Source organism: Balaenoptera acutorostrata, chromosome 17, assembly GCF_949987535.1.
Source record: "Balaenoptera acutorostrata chromosome 17, mBalAcu1.1, whole genome shotgun sequence".
Taxonomy (NCBI): Eukaryota; Metazoa; Chordata; class Mammalia; order Artiodactyla; family Balaenopteridae; genus Balaenoptera; species Balaenoptera acutorostrata.
The window spans coordinates 14,878,420-14,903,190 of NC_080080.1; the positions used below are offsets into that span (position 1 = coordinate 14,878,420).

Consider the following 24,771-nt stretch of genomic DNA (forward strand, 5'->3'; position numbering starts at 1 on the left):
TTACCTCACAACTGGATTACTACAGTAGTTTCTCAATTATTGGTCCCTTTTCATTAAATTCATCCATTCATTCAACAAATAGGCCTGTCAATCATTAGATTCATTAAAAACGACACAGGGTATAAAAAGGGAAGGTCACAGAGAAGGCACTTAAGATGTTAATTTCTATTTTTGAGGTGTTAGTCTACTACAAACATCCACAATACAACTCATCATCAATTCAAATCATTCAATTAACAAATATTCACTAAGTATTTTTTGGAACATAGCATAGACAGTCTTAATGAAGAATAAAGGTCCAGGTAGACCTGGGGACTTTAACTTTATCTGTTTTTTTTCTTTAAATGATCTTAAAAATCAAGACCTGAAGCAAATATGGCAAAATGTTACAGATGTTAAAATCCAGATGATGGAACAAGGGTTCTCATTATGTTATCTTCTGGGAGTTTCTGTGGTGTTAAAATTTCACACTGAGAGAGAGAAGACATGACCATGTATATGAATGAAAAACCAATAATGACAAAGGAGTGGGGGGGTGGGATGAATTGGGAGATTGGGATTGACATATATACACTAATATGTATAAAGTAGATAACTAATGAGAACCTGCTGTATAGCACAGGGAACTCTACTTCACTGTACAGTAGAAACTATCATGACATTGTAAAACAACTATACCCCAATAAAAAAAATTTTTAAAAAACAACAATAATGGTGTTTTGAATATGTGTGTTTTGGTGAAAGACAGTATTTATTTACAATCTCACTTTATTATACCAAACAAGTTGGGATGGTTAACACAATATAAACACAAACATATGCAATAAGATGGAAAATATGTAAATTCATAAAAATCAGGATCAAAAAACAGATTAAAGGGAAAACCAAGTACATGAGAAAATTTAGGATGTAATCATATAAGCTTTAGGATTCTTTGATTCTACACAGCACTATATTTGTAAATACAAATTTGGCTATGAGATTTCCTGACAAGCAAAACAAAAAGTGAAAATTACAGAATTCTCTTTCTCCATAAAGTACGCCAAGAACTCAAGAAAAATAAGGCTTTCCATGGCAATCAAGGCAGCATGGATCATCACGTATGAGATAATAAGAGTCATACTGAAAAATGTCCTTAATAATATTCTTATGATACAGCAATAGTAAGCTTCTGAGGACTGTTTCTTAGATTATGTCTCAGGGTAAGCTAAGGACAGGACACTTGTGGCAGATTCCAGCTGAGTGCCCACCAAACCCATTTCCTTTTCAACCTGCTTGTACAGCTAGACCACAGTTTGCAGCCTTCCTTGCAGTTAGGTGTGGCCGTATGATTGAATTCAAGGCAGTGAAACAGAAGCCATTTCCAGGCCCCATCCATGAAAACGGCACTCTATCTCCACACTCTTTCCCATTTGTCAGCTTGAAACAGACAAGCAATGACCTTAGAAGCCACATACTGAAGACAGAGGACCACCAAATGGAAGAAGCCTAGGTTCCTACTTCACTGCTTGGAGGAAAACTGCCCACCAATCAGGCTCCATGCATGAAAGAAATAAAAAACTTCAATTGTGCAAAGCCATTTAGATTTGGGGGTATACCTATTATAACACCAACTGTTACTCAAAAAACACAATCCTGCAAAGATCAAACGATATGGTTCAAGTATTCAATTTTCTAGTCAATCTTGATTCTAGTGTAAGTCTAAATTGTCTAGAGCAGCACTGTCTAATAGAACTTTCTGCCATGACAAAAATGTTCTATAATCTGCATTGTCCAATACAGAAGCTATTAGGCACGTGTGACTATTGATTAGCAGTGATTACTGAGAGTCATAATAGCATGACTATTGATGTGATTAGCGTGACTGAGGAATTGAGTTTTAAATTTTATTTAATTTTAATCAATTTAAATTTAAATAGCCATACTGGAAGTCAACTACACTTTTAAAAAATAATAGTAACATATATCTACATGCATTAAAACAGATTTAGAAATCTTTTTATATTGATTACCAAAACTTTAAAAAAAAAGAAACTGTTATTCTTGGTACATATTTACATTCATTAATCAGTTTATTAGCCATATCTGTCTTTAATACTATGACACCAGTATTTTTCTGAAGATATATTATCTCAATGTGGTCTTATTATTTTAATTTTTCATAGAATTTCCTGCGATTCTCTTCAAAATTGCACGTCATGCTTATGAACGTGAAACTGTTGACACCTTCAAATGACTCTTCTCTGAAGACCATGATTTTTTTAAAATTGTGAAACACTACAGGTGCCAGGGAACCTGGTAATCTCAGAAGTAATGCTTCTAAATGGAGACTATTTTCTATTCTAATTTTTGAAATAGATATATGTAAATATTTCATCACTAATATTTTTACATACTGTCTTTTTGCCTCTTTTCAACAAATTTTTTTTTTTTTTTTTAAACAGGGTGTTGGCTGACTTCTGCTGTATCTCTCTGATTTCCTATTTTGCCCTTGGCTGAGAGAAACCTCTGGTTTTTTTTGTTTTTTGTTTTTTTTAAAGTATTTATTTATTTATTTATTTATGGCTGTGTTGGGTCTTCGTTTCTGTGCGAGGGCTTTCTCTCGTTGTGGCAAGCGGGGGCCACTCTTCATCGCGGTGCGCGGGCCTCTCACTATCACGGCCTCTCCTGTTGCGGAGCACAGGCTCCAGACGCGCAGGCTCAGCAATTGTGGCTCACGGGCCCAGCTGCTCCGCGGCACGTGGGATCCTCCCAAACCAGGGCTCGAACCTGTGTGCCCTGCATTGGCAGGCAGACTCTCAACCACTGCGCCACCAGGGAAGCCCAACAAATATTTTTATAAAACCAAATTTATCAAATAAGTTGCCCATTATTCTTGTCAATGCTTTGCTATATTAAAATAATGCAAAATCAAAACAAATTTTAAATAGCCACATGTGCCTAATGGCTACTGCATTGGATAGCACTGTTCTGGAAACACAATTATCAAAGTGTATACACACACACACCAGGGGGTAAGCCAGACGGAGTAAAGCCACAGTATGAACATGATATATCTTCCTGGAATATTAATTTTACTTAAAGATAACATGAAACACATTTATATTAAAAATAAACATTAGTTACATTATAGAGTAGAATATGGAGGTGATACTAGTAGGGGTTAATGACTAAAAACTCTAGTAGGGGTTAAACACTGTAGCCTCTGGAGCCAGACTACATGAGTTCGAAGACTGATTTTGCCAATTAAGTAGCTGAATAACTTTAGGCAAGTTATTTAACCTCTCAATGCTTCACTTTTCCTTTTTGCAACATGGGCATGATCCAGTGCTGACTTCAAGGATTACTGGGAGGACTGAATGAGTTCATATGTATAACAAAACACTCAGAATAATGTCTGGCATATAATCTTTTAAAATGAGAGCAAATATTACCATCAAGTTACTCATACAATACTGTGAGCAGCAATACAGAATAGCGCATAAGTGAACGGACCTTGGACATGAATGCCTGGAAATTCCACCTTGTCCACTCCACTTAAAACTGCATCACTCTGGTTGAGTTGCTTAACTTCTCTATCTTCAGTTTGCTCCCATGTAAAAAGGAGATAATCACATCTATCTCACAGCATTATTGTAAGAATAAATTAAATTTTTTCAAATAAATGTATTTATTTATTTATTATTTATTTATTTTTGGCTGCATTGGGTCTTCATCGCTGTGCGCAGGCTTTCCCTAGTTGCGGTGAGTGGGGGCTACTCTTCGTTGTGGTGCGCGGGCTTCTCATTGCGGTGGCGTCTCTTGTTGCGGAGCACGGGCTCTAGAGCGCAGGCTCAGTAATTGTGGCACACGGGCTCAGTAGTTGTGGAGGAGGGGCTTAGTTGCTCCGCGGCATGTGGGATCTTCCCGGACCAGGGCTCGAACCCGCGTCCCCTGCATTGGCAGGCTGATTCTTAATCACTGCGCCATCAGGGAAGTCCCCTAAATTAAATTTTGTAGTTTTCTCAAACTTGTCTGATCTTAAAAATCAGTTGAAATACTTACTAAAAATATAGTTATTAATGGATATTATCTCAGACCTATTGAATCAGTCTCTAGTGGACACGGAGGAAACTATTATTTTTATGAAGCACCCCAAATAATTCAAGTATGGAGAACACTGAGGTAACTTTGTCCCCCCCAAATTTATGTTTACCTTAACTCCCAATGTGATGATATATAGAGATGGAGCCTTTGGGAGTTGATTAAGTTTAAGTGAGGGGGGAGCCCTCATGATGGGATTAGTGTCATTAGAAGAGGAAGAGACACCAGGGTTTGCTCTCTCTGTCCACCATGTAAAGATACAGTAAGGTGGCTGTCTACAAACCAGGAAGAGAGCCCTCACCAGCATCCAACCATACCAGCACCATGGTCCCCAACTTCCAGTCTCCAAATCTGTGAGAAATAAATTTCTGTTGCTTAAGCCACCAGTCTATGGTATTTTTTTAATAGCAGCCTGAGCTGACTAAAACACAACGTATATAAGGATTAATATAATCCAGGATAAATGGAAAGTGTCTACTGCATGGTAGCCATCCTTATTATATGAATGCAAAATTCACATTACTCCAATGAAACTTTACACTTGCAGAGAGGTGGGGAAAACGTCCGTCTGTTAATTCTGCACTATCAAGAGGAACGATTCAGATCGAGAAGCAAAGAGAATGGCTGGAGGCGAAAGATGGACTAAACGCACTTCTCCCTATTTCTCCCACTAAGTACAGCTAAGTACGTAATTCACAGGACAGCCCCCCACAGCAAAGAATTATTTGGCACCAAATGTCAACAGTGCAGTGGTTGAGAAACACTGGTTTAAACTAACCCCCTTTGGAGCCTTCCCCAGGGAACTGTGACTGTTTTGTTCTCTGTACCTATGGTCTCAAAGAAAGTTTAAAACAAGGTTATGCACTTCCTGAGCTTTTCCCTAGCATGTTATGTTGCCTTCCCTAACAGGCCTTGCCTTTGTCTGTTGGTGCTGCTGTAACAAAATACCAGACACAATAACGTATAAACAACAGAAACATTTCTCACAGTTCTGGAGGTTGGGAAGTCCAAGGTCAAGGCACCAGCATAGTCGCATTCTGGTGAAGGCCCTCATCCGGTGATTCATGGCCAGGGCCTTCTAGTTCTGTGTCTTCACGTGGTAGAAGGGGCAAGGGAGCTCTCTGGAGCCTCTTTTATAAAGGTATTAAGCCTACTAGGAGGGCTCCATCCTCGTGACCTAAGCTCTTCCCAAAGGCTCTACCTCTTAATACCATCACACTGGCTTTAGGAATTCAACATCTGAATTGGGGGGTGGGGGTAGGAGGAGGACACAAACATTCAGACCAGAGCAGGTCTATAAGATTCTCTGTAGGTGAGGCCAATTATTAGCTAATGTAAAAATAAAAATACTCCTCTCATCCTTCTGTACAACAAGTGGTAAGCATAGAGCAAATAATTTAGATATTGTGCTGACCTCCTTTAAATCCACAGGGCCCTATACAAGTTCAGCCATAGCTGTATCTTCTTTTTCAGTACTCAAGGTTACATCTTTATGAAGCCCTCTCAGTTGCTTGTTCTCTCCTTCATGCTACCACTTATCCCCCTCTTTCTCTCTCTCCCTCTCCCTTTCTATTTTAAAAACCATCATAACTACTTGCTCCCATATCTGCCACTCTTTCACCCTGGGAGCAACTTAAACCAGAATTCTGACAGATTCCACATAACATAAGACAGCTCCTCACACGAAATAGGTGACCAATAAAGATTTAGGAGAGTTACATCAATAACAGAAACCACCATTTCGAGGTTCCCTATAGCACGCCATAAACTGGTGCCCCTACAATTCGTTCTCATTATCCTTAATCTTCACAACCATTTCTAGGAGAGAAAAGGAAACTCACGCCCAGAGAGTTTATTTAAAGGATCTGCCCAAGGCCCTGCTTTGAAAGCCGGCTCAAACCAGATTTATTTAGATCAAGAATTCGTGATCTCACACTACTATATATAAAATAGACAAAACAAGGTCCTACTGTATAGCACGGGAAACTATATTCAATATCTTAATAAGCTACAAAGGAAAAGAATCTGAAAAGGAATATATATATATATATATATATATATATATATATATATACATTTACCTGAATCACTCTCTCTCTATATATATATAATTATACATATATATTTACCTGAATCACTTTGCTGTACACCTAAAATTAACAGATTGTAAATCAACTGTATTTCAATAAAAAATCAAAAAAGAATTCGTGATCTTTGCCCCACACACATAGAGCCCAAGGATGGAGAGATGGCGTCTTGGAGAGGGGGGTAAACCGCCCCAGCCTCATTGCTGTGGCGTGAAAAGAACCAGGACCACAACACAGGTCCACAGACCGTAGCTCGGGGCACCGGCGGAGAGCCCGAGAGGGAGGCAACACCCCCCATCACCCTCCCCATCGCCACGCCCCGCTCTTGCCTTACCTGGCTGCCCGATGTAGCTCCGTTTGGCTGCGCCTGGACTCCCCACACCAAGACCCCCAACTACTTCCTTAACTCCCTAATCCTGTCGCTGAAACGGCGAGCGCGGGCTCAGGCGTCATCAGTCGTCGCCGGCGGGTGGTCACGTGACGCCCCGCCCCGCTCTCCGCCCCTTTGTCATGTGACGGCCGAGGGAGCTCGGGGCGGAAGCCGGGGTCCGGCCGGCTCTGGATAAGGCCTGGGGGTGGAAGAGGACCCCTGCGGAGACGGAGGGGTGGGGGCCAGGGTGCTGACTCCGCGCGCGACCGCCGGCCCTGCGCGTGCGCCTTGGCGCGGCCCGGGTGACAGGTGAGTAGGGGCGGTGTGCGCGCGCCCCCTCCTTTGCGTCCCCCGTCCCCTCCCCCGCCCCAGGGCTGGGCCGCGCTGGCCGGGGTGGGGGCTTTTGCGGCTGGGGGCTTCTGCGGCATGGGGTGGGGTCTGGATGGGGGAGCCTGGCGTGGAGGACTAAGGGTTTTCCTGGAGCTGTTGCTGCAGTCCAGGCTCTGCATCTCCACTCAGGTGGAAACAATTTTCCACGCCTCTTTGGCGCTTTAGGAAGTGATGTTCAGCTGCTTAGTCCGCATCTGATCCTTCCAAGTTTCCGGGAGCAATGCCCTGTGGACGTCGTGATTTCTCCATTTACTCTCCAGAAACCTGAGTGGTTGGTGGAAGCTTTTACGGTCTGACGGACCCGGGTTTGAATTCCAGTTCTACCACGGGCTGTGAGTTTGGGCAAGTCATTGCTCCTCTCTGCACCTTAACTCCCTCACCTGTGACATGCCAAAGTCCTTTGGATTTCAAAAAATAGTTTCGAGGGTCCTAATTTGTCTGTGGTCGTACAGTTAAAAAAACAAAAAAACACAGAGCCGGTAATGGAACCGGGTCTCCTGATTGATTCCAAGTGCGTGGAGCTTCCTCCAGCCTAGGTGATGGCTGGGAGAAGGGGGAGGGAGAGGCTTTACTGCCTTTGCCCACAACAAGGAACACCTTCCGGTTTTTCTTCTTTCTTTTTCGGGATTCTCAGACTAGAGTGATTAGGCTCATTTTAGAACTTTTCTGGAAGAGATATGCCGGTCACTTTTGATCAACAACCGCTATAGTTTGTTCCTGATAACGGATTGTTGGAGACCAGTGCTTCCTTCTTTATGGAACTGAGGTTTTATAAAAGGATTAAAATAGATCAGTCTTCTTTTGTCCTCTGAGTAGGATAAAGAGTGGTTCTTCCCAGGGCAATTTAATTTTCAGAATTCAGTTCTGTACTCATTGGGTAATTGGTATGATGTTGCCATGCTTTATCCTTGAAAGCATGTTGTCTTTTGTCTAGGATTACTTTCCAAACTAAAGATCATAATTCCGTACCAAATTCTTGAAAATGAAGTTACAACCACTTTTCTGGGTGCCTTGTAAAAACAAAATTAGGAAATTGAGTGGGATCTCTTAGTTTCATTTCATGTCAAATAGTAAGAGAGGCTGTACTGAGAAAGCTGGTCTTTATGAGTTGTCTTCATCCCTAGCACCAGGAGAACCTCTAAAAGGAAGATTTGTTGGGGGCGGGGGAGAGATGAACTGGGAGATTAGGATTGACATATATACACTAATATGTATAACATAGATAACAAATGAGAACCTGCTGTATAGTACAGGGAACTCTACTCAGTGCTCTGTGGTGACCTAAATGGGAAGGAAATCCAAAAAAGAGGGAATAGGGGATATATGTATACATATAGCTGAGTCACTTCTCTGAACAGCAGAAACTAACACAACATTGTAAAGCAACTATACCCCAATTTAAAAAAAAAAAAAAGGAAGATCTAATATAGCTTCTTCTACCATGTTTATTTGCATCTCATTCTAGAGTGATTTTTTTTTTAATCTCAACTAAGTCTTAACATCTTCTATAAAGCCACCTACCTCTGAGTTCACTGCAACATGATTAGGCATCTTTAATTATGCTTCTTAGATTCTGTTCTTTAGGACCAGTTTTTCAGCCAACAGTGAGGCTATTTACCAAAGACTTTAGCCAAATAATATTTTGAAAGTTGCCTACAGTGTAACTCTTAGGTAAAAAGGATTAAAATAAGACTTGGACACACAAGAATTTTGACTTAAGTCATTATCCCAGGCCTAAGCCTCCCTGACCACGTGCGTGCAGGCGCCGAGTATATCTGTCTGTCTGTTTGTTGGGAAAGAAGGCAGGTCATGTTGCCTTGCTTTAAGCTGTTTTCTCTTTGGCCACATTGTCTGTCCTATCTTGGTATCCAAATGGTAGCAGTTAGACCTGTTCATCATAGCCTGCCCTCCTCTGAATTGAGTCTAAAGTTTCATCCTGCTGAGACCTGGGTTAGTTCAGTGGTCTTCAGAGGACTTCAGGTGACTTTTGTTCTCATTTTCCTTTATTTTCTCACTTGTCTTATTTTCCAAGGCAGGCCGTTTCAGTGGGGAAAATGGAATGAAATTATCTGAAATTCAGCCTGTTAGAGATCAACGTGGCTTAACAAGCAAGCATCACAGAGAAAACTGAACAGACTTGTTACTAATTTATGCCTTAATGTGTATTATACACAACCCTCATGAGAGAGAGTTCTGGACAACTGTAGTGGCTTCTCAGTAATCTCTGCTATGGGACCCAACTCCACCTACCCTACCTCTGCTTCTGTCCCTTAGTACTTACTTGTAACCCCTTCCTGGAATGCCCTTCTCTTAGATCACTATCGGTAAACTAACAAATTACCCTCAAACCTAGTGGCTATAAAACAATAAGCATTTATTGTCTTATTAACGTTTGTGGTCAGGAATCAGCTATGTGGCTTTAGCTGGGTGCCTTTGGCTCAGGGGCTCTTGGGAGGTTGCTGTGCTGTGAACACAAACTGGGGTTGGGGGGATCCATTATCCAGCTCATTCAAGTGGTGGTTGGCAGACTTCTCCATCGTCCCAAGGGCTCCTCCACAGGGCTGTCTCACAACCTGACAACTTGCTTCTCCCAAGACACACATGCTGGAAAGGGCTCCCAAGCCAGAAGTCACCGTCTTTTTTGCAATCTCATTTCAGAAATGGTATCTTTCACATCTACCATATTCCCTTCTTTAGATGGGAGACAGTAAGTCGCACTCAGGGAATGAATAGGAAGGTGGAGGTCATTGGGGACCATCTTAGAGGCTATAGATACCCTTACTGCTTGGTCCCTCACTTGCTTCTGGTCTCTGCTCAAGTATCATCTTACCAGAGAGGCTTTTACAAACTCCTGTATGTAAAATAACACACGCTCCATCCCTTTGTCATGCTTTTCTTTACAGCGTTATCAAAGCCTGATATGTAATACATTTATTTGATTATCTCTTTCCCACTCCCAATAGTATGTAGGCTTCATGAGAGCAGGAACTTAGTTATGTTCACTACGGTAGCCTCAGGTCCTAAAACAGTGCTTGGCACATAGTAGGCACTGGGTAGATATTTGCTGAATAAGTGAATCTGTATCATTGGAAATGCTTTCACCTGCATATAATCCAGAACCCAATTAACATTAGGTAAACCATAAAAGCAGTCCATTTAACAAGGATTACAGAGGTAGGTAGTGCCACAGTTGAATCAAGGAATCAGTAACATCAATAAGAATTTAGATTTCTTCCGCACCACAGTCTGCAGGTTCTTGGCGTTTTTTCTCTTAGGCCTGTTACCTCATGGTCTCAAGGTGGCTACTGCAGCTTCAGGCACCAAATATTCACTGGACCACACTCAAAGGCAAGAAGAAGGGATAGCCAGAGCAAGAAGAGAAATTTCTCTTGACGTGCCTCTCTCCTTGTAGCTGGAGAAAAAAAAATATTTCCTAGAAGTTCTACCATAGACTTCTTCTATCTCATTGGTCAGAAGTGAGTCACATGTCTAACCTGGCTTCAGGGGAGGGAAACTGAGGATCTGACTGTTTTGTCCTCTAGAATAAGAAAGGAGTAGGTGAGTGGGAAGTACTGTTGAGGAGCCAACAGTTGCTGCCACACATCCCAGTAAATTAAGACATTTCTAAATTTTGAATCAATGATAGAAACTTCCAAAAGGAAAAAAGAAAACCCTTAAGGGTTATACAAAGCTTCCAGGTAATAGATAACTACAGTAGGTAGCTCATCACGTGGGTGAACTTTAAAAATGTGTGACAGGCATTGAGGAATGTTTTGCCGTGGCTACAGAGGAAGTCAGAAGTCTTTCCACATTCTGGTTTCATGTACAGTGAGGGCTTCATTATTTGAGTCTCTGAACTTAGACCATGTATGAGAATAAAAGTTGGCATTGATGTAAACATCTTAATAAACTGACCACTTGTAACATTAGTCCTCATTCAGATATCCTTGTCCAAAACTGTCTATTCGGTCAGTAAATTCTTACTTTTCTTACTTTTTGGTCAGTCTTCCTTTTTTTTTTTTTGGCCAGGTCATGCAGCATGTGGGGATCTTAGTTCCCCAAGCAGGGATCGAACCCGTGCCTCCTGCACTGGGAGCACGGAGTCTTAACCACGGGGCTACCAGGGAAGTCCCTTGGTCAGTTTTCTTTTTTTCTTTTTTTTTTAATTTATTTATTTATCTATTCATGGCTGTGTTGGGTCTTCGTTTCTGTGCGAGGGCTTTCTCTAGTCGTGGCAAGCAGGGGTCACTCCTTATCGCGGTGCGCGGGCCTCTCACTATCGCGGCCTCTCTTGTTGCGGAGCACAGGCTCCAGACGCGCAGGCTCAGTAATTGTGGCTCACGGGCCCAGCTGCTCCGCGGCACGTGGGATCTTCCCAGACCAGGGCTCGAACCCGCATCCCCCGCATTGGCAGGCAGATTCTCAACCACTGAGCCACCAGGGAAGCCCGGTCAGTTTTCTTAATTGTTGACATCATGTTGATAGAGCAGGATCCCAATGCCAAGTGAAAGTGCAAATGTTGGGAAGCCACAGGCCTTTATGAAGTTGAAAAATAATTCAGGCTTCCATGAAGTTCAGAAATGATGACCTAGCTAAATTAACAATTAGAGGAGAGAAATGCAACAAAGATTATGACACAATTAACACTTCAAAAGATAATGAGGTGAAAAAGAATTGGGAGAGCCCTTTGGAAAAATGAATGATGCCTTGGAAATTTTTTGCAAAAATTACCCATTTAAAGATCATACTATGAAAGACAACTGTGGACTACAAAACACTGTATTATCGAAATCACGATTTGATGAAGTCAGCTTTTGACTCGTTCTTGGTTTGTCCACTGAATATAGAGTTTCTGCAATTTTACTCTCAATTTTGTTAAGCATAAAACTTACTGTCAGAAGTTTTGATGGTATCATTTGAAGATACATTCCTAATCAGAACTTCTCCACTGCTTAGTATGAAATAGTTGTCCTTACTTTTAGAATCACCCTGTCACATTTCTGAGGCATATATTAGTCTCAATAACAGGACCTCCCATACTTGACATATGAAAAAAACTTTTTTTTCTCTTTTATTGGCTGTGCCACGCAGCTTGTGGGATCTAGTTTCCCAACCAGGGATTGAACCCAGGCCCTCAGCAGTAAGAGCACGGAGTCCTAACCACTGGACTGCCAGGGAATTCCCTGAAAAAACATTTTTAAAGGTTGTTCCCTCATCTAATTCTAGTAGATTTTAGGACATAGTTATCTTTTCCCAAAGGTAGAAGAAGTGGTACAATTCCTATAAGGAAAATTTAATAATCTGTTCCCAATTTAGGGCACCTTGGAACCTTCTCCCAAGCTCAGGGATCAGCTACATCAGGTCTTTTCTCATGGAGAGAAGTGAATAAAGCGTTGAGAAAGAGGCCAAAAGTAGCAATTTAGCAAAGTCCCTCTACAAGGAAAACATGAAGGGTGGAAAATAAATGCCTCCCTCCATATCAGAACTCACGTGTTATAATTTTTTTTCAGTGAGTTTGGAAGAAAGATATTGTGTGTGTGTTTCACACGGTTCCTTAAAAAAATGGAGATTTTCATACTTTTTTTTTTTTTGGATGCAGGTCCTTTAATGGAGCGGCCTGTGTTTCTGCAGACCTGGTTTCATCTGATGATTTACAGACCCCTGCTCTGAAGCCAGTTACACACTTCCCTGTGGCTGGGCACAGAGTAGTTGATTATCCTCACGATGTTGGACTTTTTGGCTGAGAATAACCTCTGTGGCCAAGCAATCCTAAGGATTGTTTCCTGTGGCAATGCCATCATTGCTGAACTTCTGAGGCTCTCTGAGTTTATTCCTGCTGTATTCAGGTTAAAAGACCGAGCTGATCAACAGAAATATGGAGATATTATATTTGATTTCAGCTATTTTAAGGTAATCTTCCTCAACAACTTTTCTTACCAGTCTTTTCTACAAAAAGCATGCTTTCTTTGGAAACCAGGAGACTCTGAGAGGTTAAGTAATTATGGAGGAGGAGTTAAAAAGAAAAGCTTTTCAACCAAATTTAGTATCAGCTAACTTTAAAATAATATAAACATACTGTGTAGAAGCCCTAACACAATATAATCAAATTTTAAAAAGATAACTTTGGTATAATGTATTTCACATTGAAGTACCCCACACTTAAAAGCATGTCAATTGTGGTTGCAATTCAAGTCCATTTCTTTCAAAGGGATTTTATATCTATGCTTCTGATATCTTCATTACTTTCTGTTCCTCTGCTTTCAATTTTTGATATCCCTTTTGAGGCATAGGAACAAATTTTTTTTTGAGATGCATTAACTTTTATTGGTATAAGTACAGAATATAATAAAAAATTTATACAATTTCCTGTGTTCAGATATTTCAAAAATAAAGTTTTCTTTAAGTCCAGAATAACTTGTAAGCCTCAGACCATTGGTAGATTCCATTTAGACCATGCCCCAAGAGTATGAAATTTGCAGGTAGATTTAGCTATAAAATGGAATATGATTTCATATAAGCTGCTGAAAATTATACTTTAATTTCCCCTTTCCCAAAATCCACTATGCTAATAACCTGCTGAAGTTCAAAACTATGAGGAACAAATTTTTAAAAGACTATTTTGAAATTGTTACCAATAATTCTATTGGTTTGTGACTCTTTTCTTGATGTTTCACATAAATGTGTTTTTCTTCTTAGGGTCCAGAATTATGGGAAAGCAAACTGGAAGCTAAGCCAGAGCTACAGGATTTAGATGAAGAGTTTCGGGAAAACAACACAGAAATTGTGACCAGATTTTATTTAGCATTTCAAAGTGTGCATAAATATATTGTAGACTTAAACAGGTATTGATTAATTTAGTCATAGCTTATTTTGATAGTAAATAGTGGAGAGGGAGAAGGGATGGACTAGAACGTGTATGTCTTTCTGAGTTACTAAGAAATTTACTAGCTTATACCGTGGATAATTGTCTTTTCCTTCCTGTGGCACTAGTCATCTTAAGTATTTTAGAGTTTTAATATAATTTCCTGCTCTTGTTAAGTATTATAATCATCTTGCTTTGTACCAAGTCAGTTGGCTTTCAATCTTGATCCTAATTTAGTTTATTATATATGAGAAGTGAAAAAAAAAGGAACTGATTTTTGTAGCGTTGGTAACCATAGCCTTCCTTCTTATCCCTGACCAGACAATATTGTCTTCCTTCTAGCCCTTAAGAATTCATTACTCATTAGCTTTTAAACTAACTAGTCCATGTTTTTATGCCATTATTCCCAAGATATCTGTAATTCATAAATCAAGACTATGGAATACTCCTTTTACTTGGAGTGGCCATAAATAATCTGTGGCCCTGATCACTATGAGTTCCTGCTCACAAATCTGTTCCTAAGAGCATGAATGGCCACAAACTATTTGAAGGCCAGAATGCCTGGTATCTTGCCTAATCTTTTAAAAATCTTTACTGTCCTTCTTCAAAGGTATTAACATTTTTATTATCAATGAATAACTTGCTCTGGGGTTTCATTTCTAGATATCTAGATGATCTCAATGAAGGTGTTTATATTCAGCAAACCTTAGAAACGGTGCTTCTCAATGAAGATGGAAAACAACTTCTAGTAAGTAGTAGTGACCATTTAAAATTAAAAAATCAAGAATGTCAAACTTAGCGTTACTTTTTTTCCTGTAAGTCACAAATACATACAGTGTATCCTTCTTTAAGGAGAAGCAAAATAAACTGATAATTATCTTCTAACTGGCAGGTCTGTGTCTGAATTTAGAACATAGTAGACTTTGAGCAGAGCTACAAGTGAATAAAGATTATGTGCAGGTTATGAGCTTCCTCAGTGTAACAATACTATCTTCTTTATCTTTTGCATCCCAGACATCTAGCCTAGTACCTAGTACATCATGATCACTTAAGAAATGTTTGTTAAATAAGTGAATGACTTATTATGTATTCATAATATTGGGATTCCATTTTGGTATCCCAAGCAAAATATGAAAAATAGACCAACTGAAAGATAGTCATTGTAAATTAAACTTTATCTTGCATAAACTTTTCAAAGCTCATTCTGTACAGAAGGTGAGAACCCTTTGGGGGGAACCTGCATTCTCCTTGTAATAAAAAGTTTTTAGGAGAAACCAGAGGAGAGTTCTCCTTTTACACATTATCAGCTTCACTCCATAAGCATGTGTACTCCTGTGAACTTGGCTGTTGTCTTTTTCTCGTCATAGTGTGAAGCACTATACTTATATGGAGTTATGCTCCTGGTCATCGACCAAAAGATTGAAGGAGAAATCAGGGAGAGAATGCTCGTTTCTTACTATCGATACAGGTATCTCCTGGGCTAAGACTACACCCTCCAAAAGCACTGCCATTGGTAAAGTACAGTGTAGGTTTCCATCCTCCTTTTATTGTGAACAGCAGCAATATGATCTAGAATGCAAAAGTGTAAGATTCTTATCACTTCTAAGTATAATACATAATGTAGAAATATAACAATCTGTGTTTTATATCATCATTATAATAGATTATATGTCATATAATCTAGTATATATAGAGTAATTTATTATAGATTATTAGAGATATATAGCTTATCATGTCCATCATGATACCTCAGTTTTTTTTAAAAGGAATGTGAATTTTCCTTACCTGAAAGATAAATTTGGGGATTTTGGAAGTCTAATGAATGTTTTTAAGTTTTCAAATACTACTCCTTGGCAGATGTAAGGAAATGAATGAGTTTTCTGTTATCATTTTCAGGTTGATACATTTTGAAAAGTTATCATTCAGGGCCAGGTTGAAAGTGAGTTCTTACCCATGTATATGTAGAACCAACAACAGAACAAACAGTAACACGCATCCCAACCATGTGTTACATGTGTCTTTACAGAGCTATGACTTCAAGAAGCAGGGTCTTAAAAACAGGACCCACCTTAACCAACTGTGATTTCAGTCCCTAACGTACAGTTTTCAGTTTGTTAAATAAATGAGTCAGAATCTGGATACAAGGTCAATGTCAGAAATAGTCAAGATTCGGGGAAGAAACAGTCAATAAGCAGGAGTCAGGAACTTGGGCTAAAGATGTGCAGGCTAGAATTAACATTTTCAAACTTACAAATTAGGACAAAATAAATAGGGCAAAGAGGCAGATCCTCAACAGAGAGGGATTGTCTGGGGATGTTGTATTTTCAGCCACACTTGGTACTGCTGCCTTCTCAGCAGTAAATTAGGCTGCTCAGCTAGCCTGTTCCTTTAGCTTTATCAGGATGTGAGGAGAGTATCCACCAGCATGTGTAATTCATTCACATCAGTTTGACCATGAGCTGTTTTACCATCCATGTTTTTTAAAATGGGCTATGAATGGTCTTGCCTCTATTTCTGAAAGTACCTGGAAAAACAAAAACAGTAAACAACATGAAGAAGAAGAAAAAAATTTGCTAATCAAGCCCAGCTTTGACAATCCGGCTTTGTCCCTTAGGGTATAATGGCTAATTCATTAGAATGTGAGGATCCACTACTGAAGAGACACTGAACAATTACAAGTCAGAGCAGTAGTAAAGGAGATTCTTATATCAGATAGGAGGTCATCTTCGAGTCTAAGATTGAGTCTCTTTGGGGGATTACTACTTCAAGCCACCAGAAAAATCACAGATGTTCTGCTTAAATCTCTGTAGAAGGTACATCTTGCCAAGAAAAACCAGTTAGTATATCCCACTTGAAATTGATAGAATTTTTTTAAATTATTAAGTTTATGGAAATTGGTGCAGGTTCACATTCTTTATCCACAATTTTGAAATCCAAAGAACTCTGGCAAAAATACATGAACATACACACATGCACAACATGCATACAGAGTAACTACGTTGGCAGCAAAACCTGACCTAACTTGAAATCTTTTGGAGTCAGCACCTGACTGGAGCAGACATGAGGCTATAGACAGTCTTTATTTATCTCACTTGTGTGAATGTTCATAAATTTTACTGTAGAAATATTAATATATCTTGATCATGGAATGCCATCTAAGACCCTGCTGGAGTATTATATCGTACATGATATATGTATCATATTACTTTCTTATATTTGAAAAGTGCTGTATTCTGAAACAAATCCAGCCCCAAGGATTTTGGGAAATGGATCATGGACCTTCACATAAAACTGTACATACATACAGGAACCCATCTTATCAGTTTGGTATATTACAACAGGCTTTTTGAAAATATAATTTTGAATTTTAGGGATATAAATTGACCTACAGTCATATCTAAAATTATATAAAGTCAAGTTATACTGAAATTCTTCTGCTTTGCTGGACTTTGCATTTCTAATATATGCGGTTTGTTTGACCCTTTATTTCCCATTGTGAACATGGCTCAGTGCTGCTCGATCTTCTGCTGATTCGAATATGGATGATATTTGTAAGCTGCTTCGAAGTACAGGTTATTCCAGCCAACCAGGAGCCAAAAGACCACCCAACTATCCTGAGAGTTACTTCCAGAGGGTGCCTATCAATGAGACCTTCATCAGCATGGTCATCGGTCGGCTAAGATCTGATGATATTTACAACCAGGTGGGGATTAAGTCTATTCTTAAATCTGTCTTAATAGTTTAAAAGACTGATTTCGCCTTCCTCTTCAATTGCTCCTTTCTTTTCTCCTTCCTCAAAAGAGTAAAAGCAGCTAGAAACGATTTAAAACTTTCTGAGTTGTGCCTTGGAATTGTTAAGGAAAGAGGGATATTAATTAGGGCAGAATTAGAGTTTTCAAGGAGGAGATGAGATTTGAGCTATATTTGGAAAGAAGATGCATTCTTTTAGGCATTCAGTTAAGAAATGATTGCTGAGTGTGCAGTATGTGGCTGTCTGTGTGCTTGGTGCTGGGGATCCATTGCTGAAGAAGGCAGGCCCTGGTCCCTACTCATAATGAGCTTGTAGCTGAAGAAAGAAGACAGACAAAAGAATTCCAGTAAACCAAGATGGGTGTTATCTTAGGGGAAGCGCAGAGTGTCATGAAGCATGTGACAGGGGCAGCAAGATCGCAACAGGTGACAAAGGGGATGTCCGGGCAGCCCAGGCAAATGAGGCAGCATGAGCAGGGTTGGAAAGGCTCACTTTCCTCTCCAGTATGTGTATCATTCACTCACTCAAAATGGTACCAGAGGAAGTTACCATTTGACTTCATTTTCCTAAAGAAAACATAATTTTATGTATTATATATATTTTTTCTTACTAAAAGAGAGTAAAGAGTTGGACCTATGATAACTGGATATCATTTATTACAGAGCACACCTGTTCTGTACAGTTCTTAGGTAGCCTGCTAGTTTTTTGTATGAACATGTTAAGTGTAAATAAAGAGTTTTTGGTTATTTGTTTTGTTTGGTTTTTTAAGACAACTCAAAATGAGGAGCTACCTGCAGATTCCAGGTCTCCATAATATTTGTTGCCATTTATTGAGAATTCAACATGAGCCAGAATCATAGGAGGTTTTTTTCGAATACTGTTTTCTCTATTTTTCACAATAATCTTTCAAAATAGACAGCACTATCCTCATGTTGCTGTTGAGAAAAACAAGGCTTAGAGAGCTTACATAATTTTCACAGCATCACATAAGTAGGCAGCAGAACCATAATTTGAATGCAGGCCTGTATGATTTCAAAGCCCACGCTGTTTCTTTACTGCCTCTCGTTAACTCTTCTATTAACCCTTCTGCCTCTTAGGCAGTCCATTTTGTCCATGTCTCAAGGCAATGTGTTTCAGTTTTCTCCTTGCCCCGTGACCTCTATTAGCACAGGGGTTGAGCTGTGGTTGTGCTGTTTGTCCACCCCCTCTCGGCCCTCCACCTCCCCTGTCCCTAGCTGATTGGACCAGGGCCAGTCACTTGACCCAAGATGGATTAGATTCCCTGTCTCCAGGTAATTTGGAATTGGGCCTGAGAAACAATTTCTGGACAGGGGTTTACCCACAACATGCAAGACTTGGAGTTTGGGCAGCCTCATTCTGCCGTGTGATGGAGAACAGTCTGGAGAGAGAGAAAAGTTGAGCAAACACATCCAGGGGAGAAACAGTGAAGCCTTTCTTGTTCGAAGCTCCAGGCGCTTCCCAAGACCTGACCACATTCCTGCCTGTGGGCTCCATGAGATGTTGCTGTGTCTGTCCTTGTAATAATTTCCTCCCCCTCCGCTCATGGTCCTCGAGGCGCTGTGTACTACGTGGAGCCAGAGATTCGTAATACGTGAGGCAATGGAGCCCTGGGACTCAGCAGCATGTAAAAGACAGAGAGAAGCAGAACACAAAGCAAGCAGACTGAGAAGAGAGAGTGGTGTCTGGGAAGCCAAAGGAGGAGAGAATTTCATTCCTCAGAGAATTTAAGTGAGAGTGCTAAAAAGAGTCCATTGAACTAGCTGACTGTGAGGTTATGAGTGGCCTTAGGGAGTTCCATTGAGGTGATGGTGGAGATCAAATGTCAGTGAGTTGAAGAATAAACAGGAAGTGAGAGCACCAGTGAGTGTGGAATCTGTCAGTTCTAAGAGCTTGTCTGTGATGGGAGAGACACAGAAATGGACAACTAGTGGGAGACGCAGGGTTAAATTTTTTTTCTTTTTTTAGGGAAAAGAGTTAGAATTGCAGCAGAGTCAAGGATAGTCAAGAGAATGTCATGTGGCTAGAGATAAGAAAGAAGGTCCTGGTTCCCAATGCCATAATCTGAGAATTGTTTCCAGTGCCCGGGATCCTCAAAGGAGACGGACTTTTGAGAGGCTGATGTGTCCTAGAACTAGGTCATTTATTTGGCACATGTAAGTTCAGCTGTTGCTAACATCTGCCTCTCCTGGTCTGGTCTCTGTCTTGCAGGTCTCAGCGTATCCATTGCCAGAACATCGGAGCACAGCTCTGGCAAATCAGGCCGCCATGTTGTATGTAATTCTCTACTTTGAGCCTTCCATTCTTCATACCCATCAAGCAAAAATGAGAGAGATAGTGGATAAATACTTTCCAGATAATTGGGCAAGTATTGCTATTAGTCTTTTTTTTTCTCTATGATAAACTTGCTGGAGAACTGATTTTTCCATTCTTTTGGCCTGTAATCCAAAGGTCATAATGTTGAAATAATGAAACATAAACTCACTTAAGTAAAATTACTTTAAGTCTGTTGAGTATTTCATAAATCAGGAAGGAATAAATCAGTCCGTAAAATTTCCTGAAGCTCCCATTTGTGTTTTTTTTTTTCTTTAAATGGATAGTCTCAAGGTAAAACCTCGTGTTAAAATGTATCTCGCTTTAGCTACTGAGATTGCAACGAAGTTACATAAGCATTTCTTTATTCTTTTCTATTTTATGAATCTAAGCTAGCAGAATTTATCTAATTTGTCACTTTGTGAATAGGAATTGCACATTTATAGTAAGTTTTATCTATAAGCTAATGTTGATGAGGCCAAGGTTTACATTACTGCAAGGATGTGCTTGTAACTTTTTAAACATTATTTCACTTAAAAATATTAATTCTTAAAGGTTTAAAACTGACATTGTACTTAATATGTATGAAATGTTTTCTTTGCACATAGAGGTTTTAACAAAGTACAGTGAATTGGATCACATTCTCAGGGAGCAGATTTTATTTCACTTCTTACCAGCTATTATGAGGGACCTGAATGAGGAGCTTTACTGGTGAGAAGAGCAGCCTACAATTAGGAGGTGATGCTTCCTATCCACAGATGAATCATACCCATGTGCTGGGAGTTGAGTAGCCAAGAGGAAAGTTCTGAGAGTCTGGCTTCATTTGCCTAAGCTTAACAAAGAGGTTCTGTCCATAATGCTGTACTCAGAAACACGTTTAGTATTAAGGAAGGTCAAAGTCCAATTACATGATACTTACAAGATACATTCCTGAAAAAGCACCCTGGCACACTGAAAATAAAGGAATTTAAAAAAATAATTAAAATAAATGATATGCCAGACAAATGCCAACCAATAAAAAGCTAGTGAGAAAATATTAGACCACAAAGAGTTTTATTTTTTAAATATTTTTTTAAAGGAATTCCTTTTTATTTTTATTATTTATTTATTTATCCTTGGCTGTGCTGGGTGCTCGTCTCTGTGCGAGGGCTTCCTCTAGTTGCGGCAAGCGGGGGCCACTCTTCATCGCAGTGCACAGGCCTCTCACTATCGTGGCCTCTCTTGCTGCGGAGCACAGGCTCCAGACGCGCAGGCTCAGTAGTTGTGGCTCATGGGCCCAGTTGCTCCACGGCATGTGGGATCCTCCCAGACCAGGGCTCGAACCCGTGTCCCCTGCATTGGCAGGCAGATTCTCAACCACTGCGCCACCAGGGAAGCCCTAGACCACAAAGAGTTTTAAAGGAAAATATTAATAGGGATAAAGAGGGATGGCATATAATTTTAAAAAGAATAAATGTGAAACACAATGCCACTCTGCTCACAAAAATTTGGGGGACAAGTTTAGTTTGATTTTAAGAGTATAAAGGTGAGATGAAAATGTTTGGGAAAACCACTACTCCAGTCAAAGTGTCTACTTTTCTTTCCCCTTTCATTTTTCTTCATCTAGGAATCTTACACACAGCAGTTTGAAAGGAAAACGTTGTTTTAGTTATTTTCCCATGAATAGCAACATTTAATAGTCACTCTTTTTCCCAAGTGCTCATAAGAAAAACACTTCCCTGAATATTTGGAAAATCTTGGTTTTTCACTGGAATGGCATTTAAACTTGAAGGAGTGGGTGATGTCTTCTATAACTTTGTATTTTCCCAGCCCCTTGCCTTGAAGTGAGTAGATATTTAACAAATACTGAACGATTGTCTCCTCTTTCAGGTAATTAGTATTTACATGGGGATCACAGTTAATCTAGCAGATGCTTGGGAACCCTACAAAGCTGCAAAAACTGCTTTAAACAATACCCTGGACCTTTCAAACGTCAGAGAACAGGTAGGTTCTGGCTAATTGGGAGGATTCTCAAAGAACTGCACACCTGCTTTAATGGCATAGGAAATGAGCCAAGTAGATTTCCTAATCGATTTGGAAGATGCCCACATAGACATTTTAGTGCAAGGATTAATGAAACGTGAATTTTGCACATTGGAATAAGAGAGGTAATTGTAGATTTTTAACTTATGTGGGCTGTATAAATTGGAGCCTTGGATCCTGAGGAAGATTCAACACCCTAAAATGAACCAGTGTGACATCTGGCCCCAGGTGACTTCATTTACTCCTGCTTAAAGACTGTGTCCTCATGGACAGAGCTCCCTTCACTAGTAGCTAGAATTTTAATGTTTTCATCAGTAGGATGAGTGTTGAGGATGGTAACTGGATGTGGACAATATACCCTTTCACTGTAATTGAAACTCATCATTTCTGGTGTGTGAAGTAAGCAACAAGACTAAAGACAGGCATCTCCTTAAAGTTGAAATGGCTATATTCTGTCTCTCTGTTGAGAACCCAGGGCAGAAGGAAATAAATACCTGAGTAAACAGAAGAATCAAAATAAAATCTTTTTATTGGGGAGCATACTTGATATTTCTAAACAGTGATTATCTTCCTCAACCTGTCTGTCTGAGTTTTTGAGTTTCCAAATGTGCATAGAATAATACTCACTCAAGGAACTTCAGCATGTTTTATTCAAACAAAGTGAATTCCATAAATAATGCACAAAATCATTTCAATTTTGGCATGTCCCCTAGAAATATATTAGAGAAAGTGGCGCTTCCATACTTACTGGCCTCAGAGCATTAATTTTTCATGACTGAAATTCCTTTCCAAAATCACATCTTCTCGTTCGTGACATTGCAAGAAGTTCTTCAGAGGCTTCCAATGCCACATCTTGTGGTTGTTTTAAACTAACCTGACTAGATTAATGATGTTTACCATTTAACTCTTGCTTTAGGTAAAGCAGAATGACCAAATTTCCAAAAAGGCTGGTCAGTTTTGATACGCTGAGATGTATTTCTTTTGTTAAGCTTTTATACGTAGAAACTCACCTTTTGAGTATTTCTGCTCTGCTCTGCCTCGTTTGTCGATATTAATAGGAAGAACGGTCAATTTAGCTTCTGCCTTTGTGTCTCTTTCCATCCAAGTTACGAATAGAAGCAACACCAGGAACCACCCACTCCAGTTCTCCAGTTTACGTTTGAAGAGACCAATACTCAGAGGTTAAATCCAAAGTCACACCAATATTTCTAGATGTTAGTCTCTCAGTTCTAAGTCCAGTGCTCTTTTCAAAAATGTCCGATAAGCCACTTGCCTTTGAGCCTTATCAACTACAGTCTGTGTGCTATTTGTCTCATACAGAAATGTTATTATTTGTCGAGGGATTCTTTTGAGTGTGATTCACTTTCAAGATAAGTGATTCTCTCTTTCTTTGAAATGTAATTCAGGTTTTTTTTTCTTTTCACAGGCAAGCAGATACGCGACTGTCAGCGAAAGGGCGCACGCACAAGCGCAGCAGTTCCTGAAAGAAGGTTGTCTGAGGGAGGATCTGGTTCTGGATAACATCCCAAGGCTTCTGAACTGCCTGAGAGACTGCAACGTCACCATTCGATGGCTGATGCTTCACACCGCAGACTCAGGTAACGCACGAAAAGGTGTGACCATCTGTACTCATCCATATAAAGGCGTTCCGAACCCAGATCTGTTGCGTGATGTAAAGTGGTTTAGCCCTTGGATGAGAATCAAGCTGCTTTTCTAAGTTAGTCATTTTTGTGTCAATTTGGATAAAGCAGTGGCCCACCTGAACAGCCCCTGTGTCAGGTCCTGTTAGGTGCTTGGGAATATGAGGAAATTTACCTCCCAAGTTTGAGGAGCTTGTCACTGGTCAGACTGAGGAGATCAGATGTCTACATGTGAAAAAGTATAGCTGCAGATCTGTAGTAGGCAGAATAATGGCTTCCCACCCCACCCTCCCAAAGATGTCCATGGCCTAGTCCCTGGAACCTGTGGGCATGTTATATTACATGGCAAAGGGGGAGTCAAGTTGCAGATGGAATTCATGTTGCTAATCAGCTGATCTTAAAGTAAGGAGATTATCCCAGTGGGCCCAGCATAGTTACAAGTATCCTTAAACTGGGAAGAGGGAAGCAGAAGAGTCAGAACTAGACAGATGGCATCATGAAAAAGACTCAGTAGACCATTGCTGGCTTTAAAGATGGAAAGGGCCACAAGCAAAGGAGTACAGGCAGCTTCTAGATGCTGGAAGAGTCAAAAAAACTGTTTTCCCCTGGAGCCTCCAAAAAAGAACACAGCCCTGCTGCTACCTTGATTTTAGCCTAGTGAAACCCATTCTGATTTCTCACCTCTGGAACTATGAGAGAATAAATTTGTGTCATTTTTAAGCCACTGAGTTTATGGTAATTTGTTACAGCTGCAATAGGAAACTAATACAAGGGCCAAGGCAGCACCTAACAGCCAGATGTGTAAAATAGTTGGTAGGATTTGAGTCCGGAGCCCAGAGCAGAAGAGAAACATTGCTTGGGGTAGAAGGGCAGAGGTGGTCTAACAAGGCTCCACAGAGGAGACAGGAGCTGACTAGCCCTTGATAGGATTTTATAGTAAAAAGCAGAAGAAATTCTAGTCTGGGGAAATGATGGAAGAAAAGTATGATTTTGGAAGGACAGAAAAACATGGCTCCACTTTGCTGAGGAACTGGCTAGACCCTGCTGCTTAATTATGGTAGATGGGGTCTTAATCTTTTCTGGGTCATGATCCTCTCTGAGACCCTATTGGCCATCAGGCTCAGGAGCTTTTCTGCCGCACGGCTTTCAGAATCTTAGTTCCCCAACCAGGGATTGAACCTGGGCCTATGGCAGTGAAATTGCAGAGTCCTAACCACTGGACCACCAGGGAATTC

General features: G+C 40.2%; 2 protein-coding genes across 4 annotated transcripts in view; one reads left to right on the forward strand and one right to left on the reverse strand.

The window, feature by feature from the left end:
• Window positions 1-6,632, reverse strand: part of NSMCE2 (NSE2 (MMS21) homolog, SMC5-SMC6 complex SUMO ligase) — a 224,351-nt gene extending 217,719 nt beyond the window's left edge. For all 3 annotated transcript variants that reach the window (XM_007188885.2, XM_057532081.1, XM_057532082.1), the window contains exon 1: window positions 6,505-6,632. The gene's annotated coding sequence lies outside the window, so the exon portion shown is untranslated. The remainder of the gene's footprint in view (window positions 1-6,504) is intronic.
• A 56-nt stretch (window positions 6,633-6,688) lies between these two features.
• Window positions 6,689-24,771, forward strand: part of WASHC5 (WASH complex subunit 5) — a 55,925-nt gene continuing 37,842 nt past the window's right edge. Inside the window, exons 1-9 of the mRNA XM_007188883.3 lie at window positions 6,689-6,849; window positions 12,530-12,840; window positions 13,627-13,772; window positions 14,456-14,540; window positions 15,160-15,260; window positions 17,303-17,495; window positions 19,773-19,925; window positions 21,744-21,857; window positions 23,323-23,494. Of these exons, the coding sequence (XP_007188945.2) occupies window positions 12,655-12,840; window positions 13,627-13,772; window positions 14,456-14,540; window positions 15,160-15,260; window positions 17,303-17,495; window positions 19,773-19,925; window positions 21,744-21,857; window positions 23,323-23,494 (1,150 nt within the window). The 5' untranslated portion in view covers window positions 6,689-6,849; window positions 12,530-12,654. The remainder of the gene's footprint in view (window positions 6,850-12,529; window positions 12,841-13,626; window positions 13,773-14,455; window positions 14,541-15,159; window positions 15,261-17,302; window positions 17,496-19,772; window positions 19,926-21,743; window positions 21,858-23,322; window positions 23,495-24,771) is intronic.